Raw genomic sequence first — 17493 nt, 5'->3', positions numbered from 1 at the left:
TACTTCAAGGCTTCACCTAAGCCTTCAGTGGTGCTGAAGGGAGGTGGCTGCCATATATGGCCAGGAATCCTCTGGGTTTCCTCTGTGGCTCCATACCTTTGCTGGGACCTGGTGGCTACTGCATGGCGAGACATTCAGGGGTCAGAACAGAGAGCCATGGGAATAGGGCTCACAGAGCCCCACTGGGAAAGAGGTGGCAGAAAAGGTTCCAGTGAGGAGCTCATCCTAAACAGTATTACCGTCAGGTTTTGAAAGACATATTTGTAGTAAAAGCTCCATTCTAGCAGTCATTAAAGTTTAAACCAAATGTTTTCTCCTTTCATTTTGTGATAGGGTGTGTCGTGGCGGGATCGTTTTGTTACAGCCATGGTTATAAGAAATGTTAACTATAAGTCATGAGTTATTAACTATAATTCAAAGTCTCTTTGAGCCTCAACAAGAAAATACTACACCAACATGCATGGGTCACGTGCCGCTTGCCTTGCATGGAAGGGAAGTGAGATCCCCCATCCTTAGTGGAATAAGCTGTCTTGAGGCCTTGGTTTTTGTCCAGATGTGCCTGGGCTTTGGGACAGGCAGGCAGTCCCTTACTGAACAGCCGTCGACACTGTGCACTGAAACATGCCATTGTTTAGTAGGGGCGCGCCCTGTGTCCTTTCAGGGGTGGCTTGACCTCTAGGAGTAGGGACCACTGTTGGTCATGTGTGTCTCCCCCTGCAGTTCTTTCCTGTGGAGCAGTGTGCCCTGCCTTACAGATCCTCCGAGTTCCTCTGAAGTGCAGTCCACTGAGCCAGGGTACCAAGGTTCTGTGTGTTCTCTTGGCTCCTTAGCCTGAAGTGTGCTCCTCGAATCGGTAGCACCCTCGGGCTGTATCGTGCTCTTCCTGGGAAGTCTGGTCCAGGCATCCAGACACCTCCTGATTTTCTGTGGCCCCTACCCGCTGTCCTGACACATAGGGTTAGTTTGTTTTATAACTGGCTTGCTTCCCCTGTTAACAGGATGTGGTGGCTGTAACTCGAACATGCATCTCACTACTGGCTTCTTCAGTTGTGACATTAAAACGTGAGCCTCTTTCCATATTCACACACTTACTTCCACAACATCCTTTTCAATGACTCTGTAGTAGTCCTTTGCATGAATCCGTCATATATTATTTATCTGTTTCCTTTTTGTTGGGCATTTAGGTTATTTTTAATTTTTGCTGACTGTGGTACACATAGCTTCTATTATTTCCTTAGGAAAATTTACTGAAGTAGAATAGCTACCTTGAAGCACCTTCTGGGGCTCTTTGGCCGTAACCACTGTGCTAAGAGAGTGTAGGAGCCAGAGAGGCTGCCTTCAGACTTTCAAATTATCCTTGCCGTCAGGGCTCACCAGATCCCAGGCACTTGAGGTTTTAAACAGGAGTGTGTTTTGTTTTGTTTTGTTTTGCTGTATTTTTACAAGAATTCCAAGCCTGAAGATTTTCTGCAAGTAACAGGCCTAACAAGGAATATACTTCCCATGTGTGGCCTCCTGTAGCAACTTGAGGAAACGTATGACATTAGGGAGCTCATAGCTGTTTTGCTTAAATTGGATGCTTAGACTAATTTATTGGACAGTCACCGATGAAAACAAAGATAGAAAAATTAAAGAGATCTAGGAAATCTCTAAGATTGTGAGAGTCTGAACTCAAAAGTCAAAGCAGAGCACCAAGATGAAGAATTCAAAACCAGGCCTGGGCGTGCTATAGATGTGAATGTATGCATTTCTCCAAAGTTGGAGCTCTCTGAAAGGAACTGCAGTTACAATTTGATTTTTTTCTTTCTTTCTAGGTGTCTCATTCAGTTGCTAAACTTATATTAGTTAATTTCCACTGGCAAGTTGCAGAGATACTGGACAGGTAAGGTGTTTGGGGGAGGAGAGATCCTCTCTATGCCCACCCACCCAGTGATGGTGATGATGATTTACGTTTTGGAGTATATCCTTACAGTGTTCATATTTTTAAAACAGTGGATCATATTGCACACCCTTTTTTTCTCAGTATGTGGGGAATGAACACTTTCCCATGTTTTCAGCTTGTTCTTTCTATCCTACTCTTATTGTTGGCACAGTATTTCCTTTTTTGTCATACCCTGTTGGACAGTGAAGTTCAAGTTTTTTGTGTCCTTTTTTACTTTGTAATGAGCACCCTGTTAGATCACACTTGCCAACATCTCTAGTTATTTCTTTTGGATACATCGAGTGAGGGATACGTCACAACATACCACTATTCCCTTGAGAAAAGGATGGCTGGTGAACCCCCCATCTCCACAACCAGAGCTCTTGAGTCACGACTCTGCAGTCTCAGGATGCCCTGGAAGTGGTCAGGAAAAGGGGCTTTTCCTTCCCCTGGTCCTGTGGAGAGGTTTCCTAGGCGACCACTCTCCCCAAAGGCATGTGCTTCTGTCTAGCTCAGGGTTTCTCATCCTCAGTACTGTTGACATTTTGGGCTAGGTAACTCTTTGTTGTGGGGAGATATTCTGCAAATTATAGGTGGTTTGGCAGAAGCCCTAGGTTCTACCTACTACAAGCCAGTAGCAGTGGTATCCCCAGTTCTTGAAATAAAAAATGTTTCAAGCCTTGGCTGGTGTGGCTCAGTGGATTGAGTTCCACCTGCAAACCAGAAAGTTGGCTGGTTGGAGTCCTAGTCGGGGTACATGTCTAGGTTGCAGGCCATGCCCACCAGGTCCTCGGTGGTAGGTGCGTGAGAGGCAACCACACATTGATGTTTCCCTCTCTTTCTCCTTCCCTTCTCCTCTCTCGAAAAATAAATAAATAAAATCTTTTAAAAAAATAGTATGTTTCCAGAAAGTGCCCAATAGCACCTGAAGAACTAGATTCCCCTGGTGAGAAATGCCACCATCCTGCACTTCGACACTCCAGTGGGACTCTCTGTGTGGTGTGATTCCACTGTGATGGCAGAGCAAGGTCATGCCTTTCCTTCTCCAGAATAAATAGCACTGGGATGGCTAAACCGGCCAGAGCAGTTGTTCCACCTAGAAAGGAGCGAGCCAACGCGTTCCTCCTTCACTAATTGCACTCTCACTCCACCCAGGAGCCGTGCACTGGACCCAGATAGACTTCCACATGAACTCCCTCTGCACCCGTTACTGCTGCCCTTACTCCGGGACCACCTAGCTTCCAGCAGTGCGGTGTCTCTCACTGTCCAAACTCTTTGGTGTAATTGGGGAATGGAGACGGTGGCTAAAGATACTAAGAACACTAATGTGAGAAGTAGGAATGAAAATAGTTGGACAAGGCATTCTGAGCAGGTGGAATAAGGACCACACATTTGAGACTTAATTCCTCCCTACTCATGTTCTTGTTATCTTGGTAATGCGTTTTGCTGGGCTTCATATAGCACTTCTGTGGCCTCATGATAACTGGTTATGTTTCTAAGTGTATTTTGCCATTTCAGAAGGGATTAAATTTTTATTATGAAATAGGGGTTTTTTCAAAAATTTGTGTTTGCTCACATGCCTGTGCAGTGTGTGTAGGTATTAAAGAAGGTTAAAGCAGATGCTCTTAAACAGCCACTCAAATAAGAAACGCTCTGACCTCTGGCAGCAGTTTCTGTCTGGCTACGCCCCTTCCTTCCTCTCCAAGGCAGTCAGTGAGTTTAATTCAGTATTGATCATTTTCTTATGTTTTCATAAATTATGTATCTTTTAGTTTTGTGTGTTTTTAGAACTCTACAGACATATACTCATGCTGTATGTATTTTCAGTTTTAAGTCACCAACAAGTTTCATTTTATGACATCCTCTTCATTTTCTTATCAAAAAGCCATTTGTGAGCCCTGGCTGGTATGGCTCAGTGGATTGAGCGCCCGCCTACGAACTAGGGTCACCAATTCGATTCCCAGTTAGGTCACATTCCTGGGTTGCAGGCCAGGTCCCCAGTCGGGCTGCTCAGGAGGCAACCACATGTTAATGCTTCTCTCCCTCTCCTTCGCCCTCCCTTCCCCTGTGTCAAAAAATGAAATAAATAAAATCTTTAAAAAACACATTTGTGAATTCAGGGTTTGTGTGTTTTTTGTGGTTTTTTATTTTCTCTGTTACAATTGATGCAGCTTTGAAATCTCTTGTACATGACTTCCAGTATTACATACTTTTTGTAGGGTTAAGAATAGAAAGTGTCCCTTGGCTGGTGTGGCCCAGTGGATTGAATGCTGGCCTGTGAGGTGAATGGCCACTTGTTCGCTTCTCTGTTGGGGCAGCTTCCTGGGTTGCGGGCCAGGTCCTCAGTTGGGGGCGTGGTAGAGACCACCAGTCGGTATCATGCATCAATATTTCTCTCCCTCTTTCTATTTTTCTCTCTGGCTAAAAATAAAAAATTTTTTTTAAATAGTAGAAAGTAAGTTCATGGGCTATCTTAAAACTTTACTAAATAATACCAAAATATTTTCTGAAGTGATTGTTCAATGTTACATGCTCACCAGTGGTGTATGGATGTGCCTGATATTTCCTTCTAAACTTGAAGTTTTACAATCTGGTGGGTGTGAATGGCATCTAACTTTCTGATTGGATGCTTTGGATGGTGGAGCACCTTTTCATGTGTTTAGTGGCCATTTGTGCTCCCTCTTCTGTGAAATGCCTATTCTCTCCTTTGCCCATTTTTATTGTTATTTTGTCTTTTGAAGTGAACTTTTAGGAGTTTTTGTTTTGTTTATTCTGAATATCAGTCCTTTGCCACTATAGGGGTTGAGTTAGCTCCCAGTTCATAGCTTGGCTTTTCACTTTATGGTGTATCCTGGTGAACTGTAGTTCTTAAATATGGCATGGCTCTTCAGTTTTTCTGTATGCAGGGCATTTTCTATCTTAAGCTNAATAATACCAAAATATTTTCTGAAGTGATTGTTCAATGTTACATGCTCACCAGTGGTGTATGGATGTGCCTGATATTTCCTTCTAAACTTGAAGTTTTACAATCTGGTGGGTGTGAATGGCATCTAACTTTCTGATTGGATGCTTTGGATGGTGGAGCACCTTTTCATGTGTTTAGTGGCCATTTGTGCTCCCTCTTCTGTGAAATACCTATTCTCTCCTTTGCCCATTTTTATTGTTATTTCGTCTTTTGAAGTGAACTTTTAGGAGTTTTTGTTTTGTTTATTCTGAATATCAGTCCTTTGCCACTATCGGGGTTGAGTTAGCTCCCAGTTCATAGCTTGGCTTTTCACTTTATGGTGTATCCTGGTGAACTGTAGTTCTTAAATATGGCGTGGCTCTTCAGTTTTTCTGTGTGCAGGGTCTTTTCTGTCTTAAGCTATCTATCATTCCTTATTCTGAAGCCATAGACATATTTGCCTCTGTTTTCAGAAAGGAATTTAAAGCAGAAATGATCCTTCATGAGTATTTTTCTTATAGTTCAGTGACTTTGAAGCAGGTTTATAATTCTCATATCAGTTGAGACCCTAAAAATTGAAAGAAAAAAATACTTGCACTAGAGCAAAAAAAAAGCTTGGTTATGTGAGGTGGAATTAAGAGACAAAGACATTTTAGAGCGACTGCCACACTTGCTGGTCTTTTGTGTCTTTGTTCAGAGGTAAAAATGTTTGCCTTTGGCCTTGACCCTTCATTTCTGCCTTTTGTTTTGTAGATACAAGTCTAACTCTGCTCAGTTGCTGGTGGAGGCACGTGTTCAGCCCAGTCCTTCAAAGCATGTGAGTGTCTCCTGCTTGAGAAAGGCTTCTCCCAGTGCATGCGGCTGTCTCTGTGGCTTCACAATGTTACTGAAAACCATCTTGCTTTGTTTATAGTGCAACATGCCTAAGGTGTTTGTTCCAGTATAGGCTTAAATCTTTCATTTCCATTATAGTTTCAGAAGCTTCCTCCTAGGGGGAGGGTGGAAGCCAGGGAGGGAGGTGGGTTTGGAGGGGGTGGAGGTGGGAAGAAAATACAGACAACTGTAATTGAATAACAATAAAATAATTTAAATTTAAAGAAAGGAAAGGAAAGGAAAGCTTCCTCCTAGGTGAGGAGTACACCACTGCCAGTCCTGGGGCCCTGCTCAGCCTCACCTCGTCTCCACCCCCCCCACCACCCCCCACCCCCCCGTCTGCATTCCCTTCCAGCAGGGCCTCGTAGCCCAGGCTCACTGCGTGTCTTCCTGACTCCGCTTGCGTCTTCCCTGGCCTGGCGTGTTTACAGCCTGTCCCCATCTTTGCTTGTGGGAGTGAAACTCATTTTAATTTTTTTTTAATTGTATGGAGCTCAGTTTTAAAGACCCAAATCCAAACTGTCTCTCACAAAACCTATTTCCTGTGATCACTGTTATTCAAACTCCTCTGGTTATGTCTTTAAACTGTTACGTGGTTTTGGCCGGGGGTCCCCAGATTGTCTCTGTCTGCCGGCTTGTGTGACGGCATGGATCTCGGAGCTCGGGCTTCACGGGTGTTTGCCCACAGCCTAGAAGAGTTTCTTGCCTAGAAGGAGCCATCCTCATCCCCCTAAATGTAGGTGAGGTCTGTTCCATGTGTTAAGGATGGGTTGTAACTTGGCAGAGGCTATAGTATTTTGTGTTTGGAGCATATTGGCGTGGGAAAACCTACTGTCTTCAATAAGTAGAACTGCATTGTGGGTGTTTGAAGCTGTATACAGCCTGAGACCCTTTATAACTGGGTCCGTAGTGCCTACCGAGGGGCAACTCTGTGCTGTGCTCAGCCGAGCCAGTTAAGAAACCCAGTAGTTTCTCAAAGAAGAAGTTGGACCGAATGACCTCTAAGGACCGTGACAATTCTGAAATCCTGAGCTTTTCAGCCTGACGTTATTAGACTGCTGTAAGTTCTCTCTGCCTCACTGAATTCCAATGGTTCTACAAGCCGGCTTGTGTGCTGCCTTCTTCAGGAAGCCTTGCTGATAGGCGCTTTCTGCTCAGAACTCTTGGTACTCCCCGAGTTCACGCATTGCTGCTGAGTTCTGGCCCTTGTGGCTGGGTCAGGGTTGCCACACTAGGCACCCCTTATGGCTGCCGGGAACCGAAGTCTCCACTTTGACGCGTGTGGATCTGCCTCTTCCCAGGTCCCCGCAGCCCATCCCCCTCACCACTGCGCAGTGTGTATGCAGTTTGTGCGGAAGGAAAACCTCCTCTCTCTGGCCTGCCAGCACCAGTTCTGCCGCAGCTGCTGGGAGCAGCACTGCTCCGTACTTGTCAAAGACGGCGTGGGTGTGGGTGAGTCTGCCATAGAGCTTAGAAAAGGCTGGCACAAAGTATTTCTCTCTCCTCGGCCCTTTCAGACACTCAGGTCAACTTCGTGTCTTCTTCTGAGCCTGATTGCCAGTACCATTGCTTTCCAAACACGTCAGTCCGAACAGTGGCAGAGTTTTCCCCCGTCCTGAGCAAAAGTAGACAATTAGGCTATTGTTTAGGCATATATGTAAATGTTTGTGTGACTTCCAGGCTGCCTCTTGGGAGAACCTTCAGGGGAATTCTTCTTTAAGCTTCCTACTCAATTTCGATTTTCCAAGTGGCAGCCATAACTCAGAGACACCCAGAGAATTTGATATGTAGGTAACTGCATAAATCAAATTTGGTGGTTGGTTATGAGAGTATTTGTTATCGTATAACTTGACATCGAAATGAAATTAGCACCACATGAATTACAGAACTGCATTGTGGGTTGTTTGAAGCTGTATACCCTCTCAAAGTAGAACAAGTACTTCTTGAGGGCCTCCCTGGCTTGGGCCTGCTGGCTCTGGGTGACGATGTCAGGGTTCTCCTTGTACCGACTGCACTCATAGTACTCGCTGCCATGGGTCTGCCAATCCCCCAGACACAGCCAGCAGAAGTCTGCACAGGACGGAGAGAGGGGTTCACACGTGTTGGTGGTAATCAGTTGCACATAATATTAAACATCACAAAACTCAGTGGTTGGTCAGGAACCATGTGGGATTTTTTCTAATGGTATTTTTAGTGGTATTATTTGTAATACACATGTAATTGGGATAATATTTTAGTTGTATCACTGTGCAAATAAATTCATTTCTCTCTTCTTTGAGTAAATTCTGCTGCTTCAGGGGATTCCTATGTGGAGTCTGAATTTTGGGTCGAGCCCAGTGAGCAGATACAGTTGTCCATTCAGTGTCTTTGTTCAACAGGAGTCTCTTGCATGGCTCAGGACTGCCCGCTTCGAACACCAGAGGACTTCGTGTTCCCGCTACTGCCCAGTGAAGAGCTAAGAGACAAATACAGGCGCTACCTCTTCAGGGACTATGTGGAGGTATGACCAGCTCTTGTGGTTGTGCCCTCTGCCCTCCCGGGCCCACTTCCCAGCAGATGCTCACTGTAGTTGCTTTGTGGACAAGGCTGCCATTAGATGCTGGCATTTGAAGAAAGAGTTTCTTGAAATTTAAAAACATTCGAGTCCTGGCTAGTGTGGCTCAGTTGATTGGAGTGTCATCACATAAACTGAAAGGTCACTTACTCCTTTCCCTCTCAGGACACATGCCTAGGTTGCAGTTTGGTGCCTGGTTGGGGTGTGTGGGAAAGGCAACCAATCAATGTTTCTCTCTCTCATGAATATTCTCTCTCTCCCTCCCCCTTCCCCTCTCTCTGAAATCAGTAAGCATTTCCTCAGGTGAGGATTAAAACAAGTTTTTGAAAACCACTAGAATGATAATGAAGAACACAGACCTGAATCAGACAATTATGTGAATTCCAGGTCTGTGACTTCCTCACTGTGTAACCATCGACCCATTATTTTACCTTTCTGAGCCTTGGCTGTCTGTCGTAGAATGGTCAGTCATACCCACACTATACACATTGCTTAAAGAAGCTATTGTAGGCCAAGTTTAAGCACAAGTCAGGCATACCTCAGGAGTTGCTGTTCCATTCACTTCACTGTGATTCAGCCCAGAGAACAGGTATCACTTCTTGTGCAGTTTGAAATGTTGTCCAGGACCCCAGCATGGTCAGTTTTAGGGTCTGTCTGCTCTATTGGGCTACCTGTCTGGGTAGCAGACAGGTTTCATGCAACACAGTTTCCTTCTTTTTCATGCCTAAGCTCCCCGGGTTGTGTGATGGTCCGGGTCTCCTCACGCACACACTGCAGGGTAACAATGCCTTGTTCCTTGTGCTGTTCACTGCCTTTGGTGAAATGCCTGAGGGTCGCTGGGCCCGTCAGCTGATGAGGTTGCTTTGCATTTTCATCTCACAGATGCACTTCTGTATCCATTTCGTACTCTAATCCTCCATCATTCTAATGAGTTGCTGCCTAGTTTAAGCAAAGGTCTTCAGTGTCTGCAATGCCCGGTCTTCATGACATTCATCTTGAATTCCTGTCGCCCTTCGATGTGAATCATCAGCTGGAAGAATAGGTGTTTGAACACCCAGGGAGGTCTAATTTGGAGGCAGCGGTAGGGGATCACCTCATTGTTTCCCCTTCCTGTGTTCACAGAGTCATTATCAGCTTCAGCTGTGCCCTGGTGCAGACTGCCCCATGGTCATCCAGGTACAAGAGCCCAGAGCTCGCCGAGTCCAGTGCAATCGGTGCAACGAGGTCTTCTGGTAAGAGTGAGTGTGGGTGCTGGGCAGCCCTGGGCTCGTGGCTTCTCCTCCTCCAAAGAACCATTGCTGCTGCTCTGTGTGGGGGAGGGACTGGGAGAGACAGGGTCTTTGGACCAGCAGAGCAGCTGTGCTCCAGGTGGGCAGGGTTTGTACACAGCATCTCACATTCTGTGTTATGTTTGCCAACGCTCAGTCTGGAGACCAGAAAGTGGCCCAGACTCTTGGAGGATGTGCTATGGTTTATACTGCTCAGACTCATAGCCCAGAGATTGTATGTGTCTATCTGCCTACACAGGTAATTTATATATTACTGTTTATAGTCTTCAATGTTTTCATCTTTGTAACTCAACCTGTAATTCATAAATGTGGTTTTTACCTACTTGGGGTTTACTCCGTTCAATAAATGATGGGAATAGCTAAAGTGTACTGAAGGTTTACCAGGGAAAAGGAATTATCCTGATCACTGTGCCTTCATTTTCACAGCTGTGTGTGTTTGGTCCTGTTGTTACTCTTGTTGGGGGAACTGACGTGCAGGTTATTGGCAGGAGTCATCACTTAGGTCCAGGTCTGCCCCCCAATCATGCCTCCCTGGGAACTTCATGGGGGGCTTCGGAGAAGCTACATGGAAAATGTGGCATGTGTGTACACGTGCCCATCTTTCAAGACCTCGTTGAGGGTGTCTGGCTCACCGGATGTTAAGACCATTGCAGTCGCTCTTCATCCTTCGTGTCCCCCACAATGAGCTCCTTTGCCTGTGGCATGTGCCCGTACTGCCTGTCGGGTTGTGTTGGCCTGGGTAAAAAGAAAGCTAAAGTCATGGGGGCCGAGCTTGATGAGTGGTTTTTTTATCCCGACCATAAGTTGTCTGCGTTGTTAATGTATCATGCCCCTACAGATTGTACAGCTTCTGGCTTTTGTGCATCCCGTGTGCACAGCCGGCTGAGAGATAAGCCGCTGCTCCCAGGAGTGGCGCCTGGGCCTGCCCCGGTCTGAGCTGAGGTGTCCTCCTCAGAGCACCTCACCGTGCCGGAGGAGAGGCTGACTCTGAATCGGACATCCTTCCGGGAGTGTTGACACCACATAAGACACAACAGAATCTTCATTTGGGTTTATTGAAAGTATGTCTTAGAAGGGCTTCAGTTGAAGAGAAGTGTACGTAACATGTCAGCGTAATCTTAAGGAAATGAAGGTCTGAAAGGCCTTGATAAGTGGCTTTTCCTCAGAAATGCTCTGATTCAGGATCTCTTGGCTTGGACGAAGGAAAATAAAAAACCTGACCTAATGATTATTTGAGTGTTTTTCTTTTCTGGTTTTGAGTTTCAAGTGCCGTCAGATGTATCACGCCCCCACAGACTGCGCCACAATCCGGAAATGGCTCACGAAGTGTGCAGACGACTCTGAAACGGCCAACTACATTAGTGCTCACACTAAAGACGTAAGGACTGTGTCTTACCTGTCATGGACCTGCTCTCCTTAGTGCTGCCCAGGGCCTTGCCCAGCGGGTCTGCCACCTAAGAACAGAATACCCAGGGGCCAGGGCCTCTGCTGGAGGCTGCAGACCCTTGCCCAGACTCCGCCGAGGCAGCAGCTGTTTGTTACAGCACGCATTGGTTGGCGTCTTTATTTTAGTAAAATGCTGAAATGCCTAGAAAAGTTAGGGAACTAATTAGAAAAAAACCTGAAGTTTTATTGAGTGCCTCCTCGTGTTTAGTGTCCCTGGGAGGGAGGTGATTGATAGTCACCCCTAGTAAATAGCAAGACTCTAATGCAGACTCAGGTACTCCCAGTCCTTACTCTGAAACTTTCTGTGGGGAAGCTTGGCCCGCAGACCCTTGAGCCCTGGATGACTCGGCACTCAAGGCCCCACCCAGTGCCAGTCACACTCTGAGCTCATCCACTCACAAGCACAGCTGTGAGTGTGACGTCATTAAACACTGTCTACTTCATGGGACAGTGCCCAGCTGGTTTCTGCAGCATTTCCTAAGGTTGCTATCGTCTCTCAAAGAGAATAAGCAAGTGTTAGAGGCTGTTTCCTTGCCCTCCTCCACAAGCAGAAGTGCAGGCGAGCCACCCAGGACTTGGTCCCCTTTCGTGCTGCTTTGGCATGCCTCCCGAGCAGGCAGGCTTTCTGCTGACTCCGCTTGTGTTTAACTTGAGTGGCCGGTGGCAGGGACAGATGGTGGAAGGCTGAGTGCGGCTCAGCTGGTGCTTGGAGTGTTTCAGAGCCAAACATGCTGACCTCATTTCCTTGGATTGCTGTTCCAGCCTCAGCGACCCGCCACATTTAAGTGAGATGCTCCTCCCCAGAAGTGCTCGCACGATGAGTACTGGGCACGGGTACCAGGAGCTTTGTATAATTTGTGTTAGAACCGACCTGCTGGTACGTGAGCCTAATGGCGCCCTTCTGTCTCCTCAGTGTCCCAAGTGCAACATCTGCATTGAGAAGAATGGAGGCTGCAATCACATGGTGAGCAGAAGCCTGTGCCCTTTGTGTGTGTGACACGGAGCCCTAGGTCAGCATGCCTTTAACACGTTCTCTTCTGCTTCCCTCTGACAGCAATGCTCCAAGTGCAAACACGGTGAGTCCTAGGCTCGGTGCCCAAGGCCCAGCGGCGCGCAGCCTGTGTCCCTCGTGCTTGGGTCTCCGTTGCTTGTTCAGGGAGGACTTCTGTAGTGATGCGGCCACGGTTTTGATTACTGGTTTTCGGTCCCTCTTGTAATACTGCTGCCAAATTGCTGACACACGTGGTCAGAGTAAGTTTGTCCCCTAACTGGCGTGGCTCAGTTGGTTGGGCATCATTCCACAGAGTGAAATGTCACCCATTCAATTCCTAGTCAGGGCACATGGCAGGGTCATGGGTTCAGTCCTTGGTTGGAGCGCATGCAAGAGGCAGCCAGTTGATATTTCTCTTTCACATTGCTGTTTTTCTCCCTTTCTCTCTCCCTTCCCCTCTCTCTAAAAATAAATAAATAAAATCTTACCCAGAAAGTCAGATTTGGGATGACTCTTAGACCCTCATGACCCTCGGTCATCCAAGAAGAAAATTTTCGGGTTCTCTTGATGTTTGCCAAAGCGGATGCGTCGCACAGGGCTTACCTGTGCTACTTTGCGGGTACCCTTTAGAGCAGGCCATACACGGTTTTAGTGGAGACTGTAAAATAACAGTTTCCTTTGGGGTTTTATGAAGTTCCCAGAGGGGATTCGGCCTTTCAGGCCTCTTTTATCTGTCGGGAGTAGGGTGCGTAGAACCTGTTGGTTTTGCCTTCCTACCTGCCAGAGCAAGTAACGAAGTGAAATTCCTTCATGTGGAAAACGTGGTCTCCATGTAGCTGCGTAGACGCCGACCGGGAGGCCCTGAGAGTCTCTGGGAGGGCCCGTCGGTGCGCTTCGTGTGTTCTGCCAGGAGCTCGCTGCAGTCAGAGTGGGCATGGCAAGGTCTTAGAGGACGGGAGTGGTGGCTCTGAAGTGAGGCTGGGCCGAGGGTGGTGGCATGCTTCCTCGGTGGTGTCCCCCTCTGTCTTCCTTTGCGTGTTGGAGTGAGAGGAGCGTGTGTCACCCACTTAGGGCACATGTACAGGCCACAGAGAAACAACAGAGTGAGCACTCCTGTGTCCACCACACTCCTCGTGCCTGTGTGCCCCTCCCTGGTCATCATCTCCTCATCCTTTGCCACCTAGAGCCAACCCTTGTTCCCACGTGGCTGTATAGTTTTACCACTTGTACAGGCCACCCTAAGCAAGTAGCATTTTTAAAAGTAGCAAGCACAACTTAGCTGATGAAGGAGCGCCGTGCTGCTGCTGTCGGAAGAAGACTGCCAATAGGAGGGGCGTGAGTGACCGCTGGGTCTCTGGGCCTGGCTTCAGCTTCCCTGAGTTTCACAGGAGCAACTCGTGGGAAGTCAGTCCCCTTCTGGGGGTGAATCCTGCGAAACAGGGTTCCCCACTGTCGGGTCTGAGGCAGAGACAAAGTAGGCACCGGCCCTGGACGCCCTGGACGCCTGACGCACCCGAGGATGGCCCCCCTCAGTGGGCCCCAGTCATCGTCTGGATGTGTAGCATCCAGAGAGAATCTTTATCCTTCCTTCCCAGCTTACCCAGTGTGGAAGCAGAGTCGTCCTGCTGAGTACGAACTGTTGAGGAGCTGTGGTGCTTACAGAAATGTGCTTTTTAAAAAGGAAGAGCAGGCTAAAGGTTTCATTTCTGCCTTCATGTGCAGAGTCTTCCTAGAGTGGGTATTGTGGTAGAGGGGTGCGGGCAAGAGGGCAAGTGTGTGGCGAGTGAGCCTTGGTTGGACAAGTTCTGTGGGTTCCTGCTTTTCATAGTGGCATTGACACAACAGACTAGTGGTTTTTTAATGCTTTTTTAGAAATCTCACATTTCAGTTAACAGTTTATGTTCAATATTATTTGTGTTTTTAGGGTGTACAGTGTTTCCCCTGGTATTTCCAGTATCACCTGGCTCCGTACCTAGTTATTACAACATTATTGACGGCATTCTCTGTGCTGTACTTTGTAAGGCTAGTGGTCTTGTACAGTCAACATTTGCCTGCGTGGGATTAGAAAGGCACAAAGCATATGCACTCACGGAACTAGGAATATCCACAGGCTGTTGTTTAGGTCAGTAAGGGGGAGCAATAGGGAAAGCGGGACATGAGATGGGAGAGGCACCCCTGGGGAGTTCCGATCAGGTGAACACCCCTGGCAGGGTCTCCGCGTCCCCCTGCTTTGCCTTTGGAGGACTGCGGCTTGTCCTGTGAGTGTGAACCCCTCTCTCCGTCCTGTGCAGACTTCTGCTGGATGTGTCTGGGGGATTGGAAGACCCATGGCAGCGAGTACTATGAGTGCAGTCGGTACAAGGAGAACCCTGACATCGTCAACCAGAGCCAGCAGGCCCAAGCCAGGGAGGCCCTCAAGAAGTACTTGTTCTACTTTGAGAGGGTAGGCATCCCCTTCTGCAGCTGCTCCTAGAGGGTGGGCTTCTTCAGTTGGGGGCCACGGAATTTCTAGCAACCGGTAGCCAGAGCCTGCATGTGCCTGCAGAAGTCAGGGCATGGATCTCCTGCGGTGGCTTTGGGTGATACCTCCAAAGGTACCATGGATGTGGCTTTCCGGCCCCACGAGGCGCCGTGGCTGGCAAGGAAGAGCGTGGGCCGACTGCGTGACTGCTGGACTGGAGGACAGTGAGGGACCATCAGATGGTCTCCCATGAAGTTCCACCTTAATAGGTTTAGCAGGCAGTTCTCCCAGGAAGAGCTTTCAGAAGCCCCCACAGCTTGGCGCCTTTGCTCTCTGAGCACGGTAGATGGCGAACAGCCTGTTAGTCCTCAGGGCTGGAGCCCTTCTGCGCCATAGGGGTGGGGCGGTCTGGCAGGTGGTTGCTGTAGACACGGAGTGGTGTGGACTGAAGAAATCCGCTCCGGTACTCCTGACCGCACTCAGTCCCGTGAGTTGGGTGAGGCTGTGGCCGTGCCCTTCCGGCCAAGGTGTCTATTCCGAACTCCTGTGTGGACCTCTGTACCTTCCCAGGACTCCTACAGCTTTCTTCTTCCTCTGTACACTGTAGTGGGAAAACCACAACAAGAGCTTGCAGCTGGAGGCACAGACGTACCAGCGGATTCATGAGAAGATACAGGAGAGGGTCATGAATAACCTGGGGACGTGGATTGACTGGCAGTACCTACAGAATGCTGCCAAGCTCTTGGCCAAGGTCTGTACCACCTCCCTCTTCTGATTCCTTGTGCGGTGTCTGGCCCTGTCAGGCCCAGACTTCGGGGGGTCGGGGGACACTGAAGGGGGATATGAGCACCCTGTGCAGCCCTGCATACTTATGCTTACACGTTGACAACTCCCTGTGTTGTGTCCACTGAGGACCTAGTCCTCTGCTGGTGTCCAGGGAGGTCCCAAGAAGAGCAGTCCACTGCCTTTGCCTGCGGGGAAGGACCTGCGGGGGAAGGCAGAGCCCTTTTCTTCTTTTGTCCCATGCATGCGTCACTCAAAGGAAAGTAAGAGCTTGTCTTTGGACAGTTGTTGAGATAGGTGTGTGGACTCTGATGTCCGGCTTGAGAGGAAGGAGCCACGAGGCAGCTGCTGGTAAATAAGTCACAGCTTGAAAGGGAGCCATGGGTGTTCTGTGGCCACTTTTGTTTCACCTTTTTCCTTGTTGTCCCCCAGTTCATCCTGTGTTGGGCTTGGTCTCATTTCTTTCAGGTCCATACCTCTAGAGCCAGGCTAATTTGCACGGTGGGGTAGGAAATGTAAAAGCCACCTGAGGCGCTCACAGGTTAGAGTGACTGACACAGGTGCCTTCTCTTCTCCCGTTGCAGTGCCGATACACCCTGCAGTACACGTACCCGTATGCCTACTACATGGAGTCTGGCCCCAGGAAGAAGCTGGTAAGGCAGGCAGGGCAGTCCCTCTACTCTGCCCTCCTAGCTTCAGAGGTGCCTTGGTTGTTGGGGGGAGGGGCAGAATCCAAACAGAACTGTTCATTTTCAAATTCCATTTCTCCTCTAGGCATCTCCAGAATAGGTCTCAGGTGCTGGCACGTGTGGTAGTAAGGCAGCATCCTGAGTGGGGTCGTGGGATAGGCCAGCTGGCTGCAAAGGTCCGTGGCCACTTGGAGGTCTGCTTTGGGAGAGTGTCCAGCACACACGTCCTTAAATGACAGTGGGCTTTTTACATTTATCTTAGTTGTGAGTTGTTCCCTGTCCCCAGCTTGTAAGATAATTCACATTTATTGTTTAAATGTTGAAAACTAGAAAATTTCACATCCAGAAATCCCACCAGAAATGACCATGTGTTAGCATTTCTAGCCTTGTAAAATTAATATCGTTTACCCCTCGGTGGTGTGGCTCAGTGGCTTGAGCACCAGCTTGTGCCTCCACAGGTCACTGATTTGATTCCTGGTCAGGACACGTGCCTGGGTTATGGGCCAGGCTCTCCGTGGGGGCGTGCGAGAGGCAACTGATGGATGTTTCTCTTGCACATCAGTGTTTCTCTTCCTCTTTTCTTTCTCCCGCTCTCTAAAATAAATAAATAAAATTGAAAATTAATATCTATATAGTCAAGGCTGTGTGTGTGTGTGTGTGTGTGTGTGTGTGTGTGGCATTTTACTGTTCTAGCTGTTTATTGTCGCAGCGGTCGTTATTTTTCCAGGCTGGTAAATACCATTTTTTAGCAGTTGCATGAGTGTTCTGTTGTGTGGGTGTACCATAATTTGGGGCATGAATTGTTTGTTTTTTACTATCACAAATTAGACATTAAAGAACATCTTTGTGTATAAAGCTTGGGTGTACAATTACTAAGTCAAATGGTTTGACTGTTTTTAAGACTTGATTTGCCGAAGAGCCAAAGAAACCCCAAATGCAAAGTACTCAGGGAATACGGTGTCTGTGTGTGTCTGCGCCGACATGTTTCTACAGCATCTGCTTCCATGTGTGTTGGGGGTGTTCTCTTCAGCAGCTTACATTCTCGCTCCCCATTCTCGCCCTTTCCTTCGGGGCGGAGAGTTAGCACAGTCTCGCCCGCTGCACTCCCAGGTAGCCTTTGGATTGGGCCCGGCTGGGGCACCGGGGCTAGCGCTGCTCTCGGAGGACGGTGTCAGGGCCGTCCAAGGCTCTGGCGAGTCTGAGTGCTGCGTCTGCCCCTCCGTCTGCAGGCCCTGCCCGGCTGCAGCCCTCTCCTTTGACCCTCCTGCTCTGCCCATACAGTTCGAATACCAGCAGGCTCAACTGGAGGCCGAGATCGAAAACCTGTCGTGGAAAGTGGAGCGTGCGGACAGCTACGACCGAGGGGTAAGAGCCTGCTGTTGCCGGGGGGTGGGGGGTGGGCCTGGCACATCAACAGGGGACAGGGTGGCTTGGTGGGCTGGCAGCGGCTGCTGAGAAGGGTGGGAAGGGCTGTGCTTTTGACTCCTCAGAGCCTCTGTCATGGTGGCCGTGGCTTTGGCTGCCCTGGTGCGGGACTTTCCT

At 48.4% G+C, this 17493-nt stretch overlaps 1 protein-coding gene across 11 annotated transcripts in view; it reads left to right on the top strand.

The window, feature by feature from the left end:
• The window catches only part of ARIH2 (ariadne RBR E3 ubiquitin protein ligase 2), a 49513-nt gene that overhangs the window by 30993 nt on the left and 1027 nt on the right, over positions 1-17493 (top strand). For 8 of the 11 annotated variants that reach the window (XM_037049775.1, XM_037049779.1, XM_037049781.1 and 5 more), the window contains 12 exons: positions 1815-1882; positions 5619-5682; positions 7040-7190; positions 8117-8238; positions 9415-9524; positions 10842-10959; positions 11941-11991; positions 12082-12103; positions 14310-14461; positions 15087-15230; positions 15847-15915; positions 17233-17316. In XM_037049775.1, the coding sequence (XP_036905670.1) occupies positions 1815-1882; positions 5619-5682; positions 7040-7190; positions 8117-8238; positions 9415-9524; positions 10842-10959; positions 11941-11991; positions 12082-12103; positions 14310-14461; positions 15087-15230; positions 15847-15915; positions 17233-17316 (1155 nt within the window). Of the gene's footprint in view, positions 1-1814; positions 1883-5618; positions 5683-7039; positions 7191-8116; positions 8239-9414; positions 9525-10841; positions 10960-11940; positions 11992-12081; positions 12104-14309; positions 14462-15086; positions 15231-15846; positions 15916-17180; positions 17317-17493 lie in introns of those variants that run through there. The other 3 variants (XM_037049785.1, XM_037049786.1, XM_037049778.1) reach the window with 2 other exon arrangements.

This window comes from Sturnira hondurensis, unplaced genomic scaffold, assembly GCF_014824575.4.
Source record: "Sturnira hondurensis isolate 20B ecotype Veracruz unplaced genomic scaffold, ASM1482457v3 Scaffold0006496, whole genome shotgun sequence".
Lineage (NCBI taxonomy): Eukaryota > Metazoa > Chordata > Mammalia > Chiroptera > Phyllostomidae > Sturnira > Sturnira hondurensis.
This window is presented reverse-complemented; position numbering and strand designations above follow the sequence as displayed.